At 29.2% G+C, this 4,292-nt stretch overlaps 1 protein-coding gene across 1 annotated transcript; it reads left to right on the top strand.

Annotated features, from left to right (window-relative positions):
* The first annotated feature begins 971 nt into the window (after nucleotides 1-971).
* Nucleotides 972-3,997, top strand: LOC107491238 (protein SRG1). The gene is made up of 4 exons (XM_016112042.3): nucleotides 972-1,272; nucleotides 2,385-2,632; nucleotides 3,133-3,457; nucleotides 3,583-3,997. The coding sequence occupies exons 1-4, from the start codon at nucleotides 1,024-1,026 to the stop codon at nucleotides 3,841-3,843; spliced, it is 1,083 nt and encodes a 360-aa protein (XP_015967528.1). The 5' UTR covers nucleotides 972-1,023; the 3' UTR covers nucleotides 3,844-3,997.
* Nucleotides 3,998-4,292: the final 295 nt, after the last annotated feature.

The following is a 4,292-nucleotide window of genomic DNA, read 5'->3' as shown; positions in this document are numbered from 1 at the left end:
ACTCAAATATAGCAAAGAAGCTTGTACATGAGATGAGAGAGTTCCAACTCATTCATGAAGAAAGGGTGCGAAAGAACATGGAAGGGCATGAATTTTGGGAGTTAAGGACCTTTACTCCTGACACAGAAGTACCAAATATATGGGAACCTAGGAACACTAAGGATAACAATGAGGATGACTGATGAAGAATTCAAAGGTGGTGAAGTTTCTTTCATGTGTTTTTCATATTACGCTTTGTGTGTTTCAATAATAATGCTTGTATGAGTGATCTCTTTTATTGTGCATGTTTTGTGTGTTCTGTTTTATGTTTTGTCTTTCAAATTCAATAAATAAAGCTATTTGTCCTCAAAGTGTGAGTTTGTACTAAACGTTGTTCAAAATAAAAGAATTTTAAGAAAAGTTTTAAGTGTCAAAAGCAAGTATGATTAAGAAAAGAAGAAATAACTTGAGGATGAAGCCATAAAATGAAATTTTATGATTGTGAATTTTCACTTGAAACATTAAGACAAGGGAGGACATTTGGAGAAATTTTACAGAGTTTTTCAAATATCTATATAACTAAAAGTAGTAGCACAAGCAAGAAAAAAATTGAGACCCAAAACTTTGAGCATAAATTATTAAAAAAATCTAAAAAAGAAATAAAGAACTCAAAGAATTATGATCCTCGTAAATATTTATGGTGAAATTGTATTAGAAAAAAAGATTTAAATAAATAAATTTTTAGGGGTATTTCAACACCTAATACCTTGAACCGACTAATTTAGGAGTGTTGATTAATTGAAAGCTTACCCATTTATCAATGAATCTACTAGTTTAGGAGTGTTAATTAATTGAAAGCTTACCATTTATCAATGAATAAGTCATGTCTCCATTAAGGTTGAGTGTTTGACTAAGAAATTTCCTAAAAACTTATATGGCAGTTCCAAATTCCATAGAAACTTTCTGTATATATACTTCAGCAACACTCGACAAATCAAACCAAACTTTACAATTACATCAAGTTTATTATCTCATTTTGTAGCTATGGATTCCGAAACGGCCCGGAACATTGGAACCTCAATCATAGTACCGTCAGTGCAGGAACTGGCAAAGCAGCCAATAACGGAAGTTCCAGAACGATATGTTCGTCCAAATCAGGATCCTATAATTGTATCAAACACAACCTCTTTGCCACAAGTTCCAGTCATAGACCTTAGTAAATTGTTGTCACATGATTCATCTCATGAGTTAGAGAAGCTTGACCATGCATGCAAAGAATGGGGTTTCTTTCAGGTTTGAAGTTTTCTTTTCCTTTATTATACTTCTCAAGCTGATCATCACTCATGATTATGCTGCTGCTTCTTTCTCAGCTGAATCGGTAACAGCCACAACTCAATTTCAGATAATTCTCTAGAAAAACGGGAAATATCCCCTTAAAGAAATTTCGTACTGCACATTAAAAAGGAAAAAGAAAAGTCTCAAAACCAAGAAAAAAATATACTTTAATTAGAAAAATAAATACGTGATTATATATCCAATTTTACCGTTTTGCACTTGTAGCATTTATCGAAAGTCACTTTCTATTAATTGGTGGTAAAGTTGGTATTTTTGTTATAGATAAAATTGATCTACCTTCTGCTCTAGCAAAACATACAAAGCATTCTATGTATGTTATAATTAGTTCTCGTTAATATTTCTCATAGTTTACATGACACTTACCATCGTCGTCGTCATCATCATCATCATCATCATCATCATCATCATCATCATCATCATTAGATTCAATGATTACATAAAATAATGCATACACAAAGAAATGCACCAATATAAGATTTTAGTATGATTATGTTATACTAATTACAATAATTTTGTAAATATTGTTAAAATTTGAGTCACTTTTTGTTTATATTTTAGTAATATTTTCTTAATTCTTTTTAAAATACTATAATCACTCTAAATATTAGAATGACCCATATATATTTTAAATTATTAGAGTGAGAGTGATTAAACCTTCAAACATTAAACCTATTTTTTGAATTGGTTATGCATTCACTTGACTGTATATGACTAGCTATATGCATAATATGAGAGATATAATTATTTATGTTTTTTTTTATTAGCTTAAATTTTTTTAAAAAGTTGTATTATGATATAATATTAAAATTTTACGTCCAAATACTTTACAGTTTGGTTATTGATAAATTACAAAAAGAGAAAATAAATAATATAAAGCAAATAAAAAGAAAAAAATCTATGTAAAAAAATTAAATAAATTTAAAAAAATTTTGTTAACGAAACATAACTTAAAGTTTTTTAGAGAAATAATATTATGATGGATACGATTCATAAAAAAAAATTGATCAATATACAACATGAAAATTTTTGAACATGAAAATTAATGACAGCTTATCAACCATGGAGTCAACCCTGCGTTGGTGGAAAATTTCAAGAAAGAAGTTCAACAGTTTTTTAATCTGCCGATAGAAAAGAAGAAGGAATTCTGGCAGAAACCAGGAGAGATGGAAGGGTTTGGTCAAATGTTTGTTGTATCAGACGAACACAAGTTAGAATGGGCTGATCTATTCCACATCGTCACTCTTCCATCGTACATAAGAAAGCCTCACTTATTCCCTCGTATTCCACAACCATTCAGGTTATCCAATCTTATTTTTATATATCTTTAAATATATATTTGGAAGAACATCCTTACTAAGTTACTATATCATCAAATATCTACAAGCACGAACAGAACTAGGCCATTTTTAAAACGGGGTCAAAAATTTGTTAAGGGAACAAAATTAATAGTTGATCATATTATGATGTATTTTTAAATATTTTTAATTATTTTATAATGATGCTAAATTGATTCAATATATTTATAACAAAGTTTTCAAATTAGCCCCTATCTACAAACAAAAACATCATATATGTACATCAAATTATTCACTAAATTAATTATTATGTATTTTTTGTATATAAATATGTGTTATTTTAAATCATTTTTAGTATATAATTTATATTTTAAGAAGTATTTTAACATGTATTGTATATCTGCAACTGATTTGTAACTAATTTTTAGTATATGCGTAACATGATTAATGTACAAAATACTGATTTTATTGGTAACTCACTAACTCGTTTTGGATCTCGCAGAGATGTGCTAGACAAATATTCTTTGGAAATGAAAAAACTGGGTGATACAATCATTGAGCTTATGTCAAAGGCTCTTAATATCGAACCCAATGAATTACTAGAGTTCACCGAAGAAGGAGTTGAAGCAATGAGGATGAATTATTATCCTCCATGCCCTCAACCGGAGAAAGTAATTGGCCTAAATCCTCATTCTGACGTTTCCACCTTGACTATACTTCTCCAAGTCAATGAAACGGTAGGCCTTCAAGTAAGAAATAATGGAATGTGGATTCCTATTAAACCTCTCCCTAATTCTTTCGTCGTCAACATTGGAGATTTTTTGGAGGTAAAAAACGTCACAAAATTATTCACACAACCTTTTATCATTTCTAAGTTTGAACACTATCAAAATTATTACACAAGCCAAATTTATTGACTTCCTAAACCATTTTGATCCATATTTGGTGGTAGGTATTGACCAATGGAATTTATCGGAGTATTGAACATCGAGCAATAGTTAACTCAGAGAAGGAGAGAATTTCCATAGCTACATTTCTCAATCCTAGACATGAGTGTGTTATAGGCCCGGTACCAAGCCTTGTTACACCCGAAAGGCCTGCAACGTTCAACAAAATTAGTGTACGAGATTTCTTGGAAGGATATCTATCCCAAGAGCTGAAGGGAAAGTCACAGCTTGATGTCTTGAGGATCCATAATGGAATTGATAAATAACTAATTTAATGTGTGATGTAAGGGTATTAACTCAACAAAATTTCGCATGCCCAAAAAAGTTATAAAGTAATGTAATGCAATAATAATGCAACAATGCCACTGTCATCGTCCATCTTATCTTTGATTTTGATGTGATGAGTTTTACAAACTCATATCATAGGAGTTAATAATTACAAGTATATGTTTTTATATCCGTGTAAAGGGTTACTTAAATAAAGACGTATGTGTTTTGTATATGTAACATTGATTTTAATATGTTTTTAATAATGACGTAGTAACACAATTATTTGTAGGGAATATTAAGAAGATAAAAAAATTAAAATTTATTTTATTTCATATTTATTAATTTTTTTATTATTTTTGGTTTTTTTTGTTAGTAAATATTTTTGATTATATATATATATATCATATTGACATATTTTCATAAATAATTTTATGAATTTTTTTAG

The sequence above is a fragment of the Arachis duranensis genome, chromosome 5, assembly GCF_000817695.3.
Source record: "Arachis duranensis cultivar V14167 chromosome 5, aradu.V14167.gnm2.J7QH, whole genome shotgun sequence".
Lineage (NCBI taxonomy): Eukaryota > Viridiplantae > Streptophyta > Magnoliopsida > Fabales > Fabaceae > Arachis > Arachis duranensis.
This window is presented reverse-complemented; position numbering and strand designations above follow the sequence as displayed.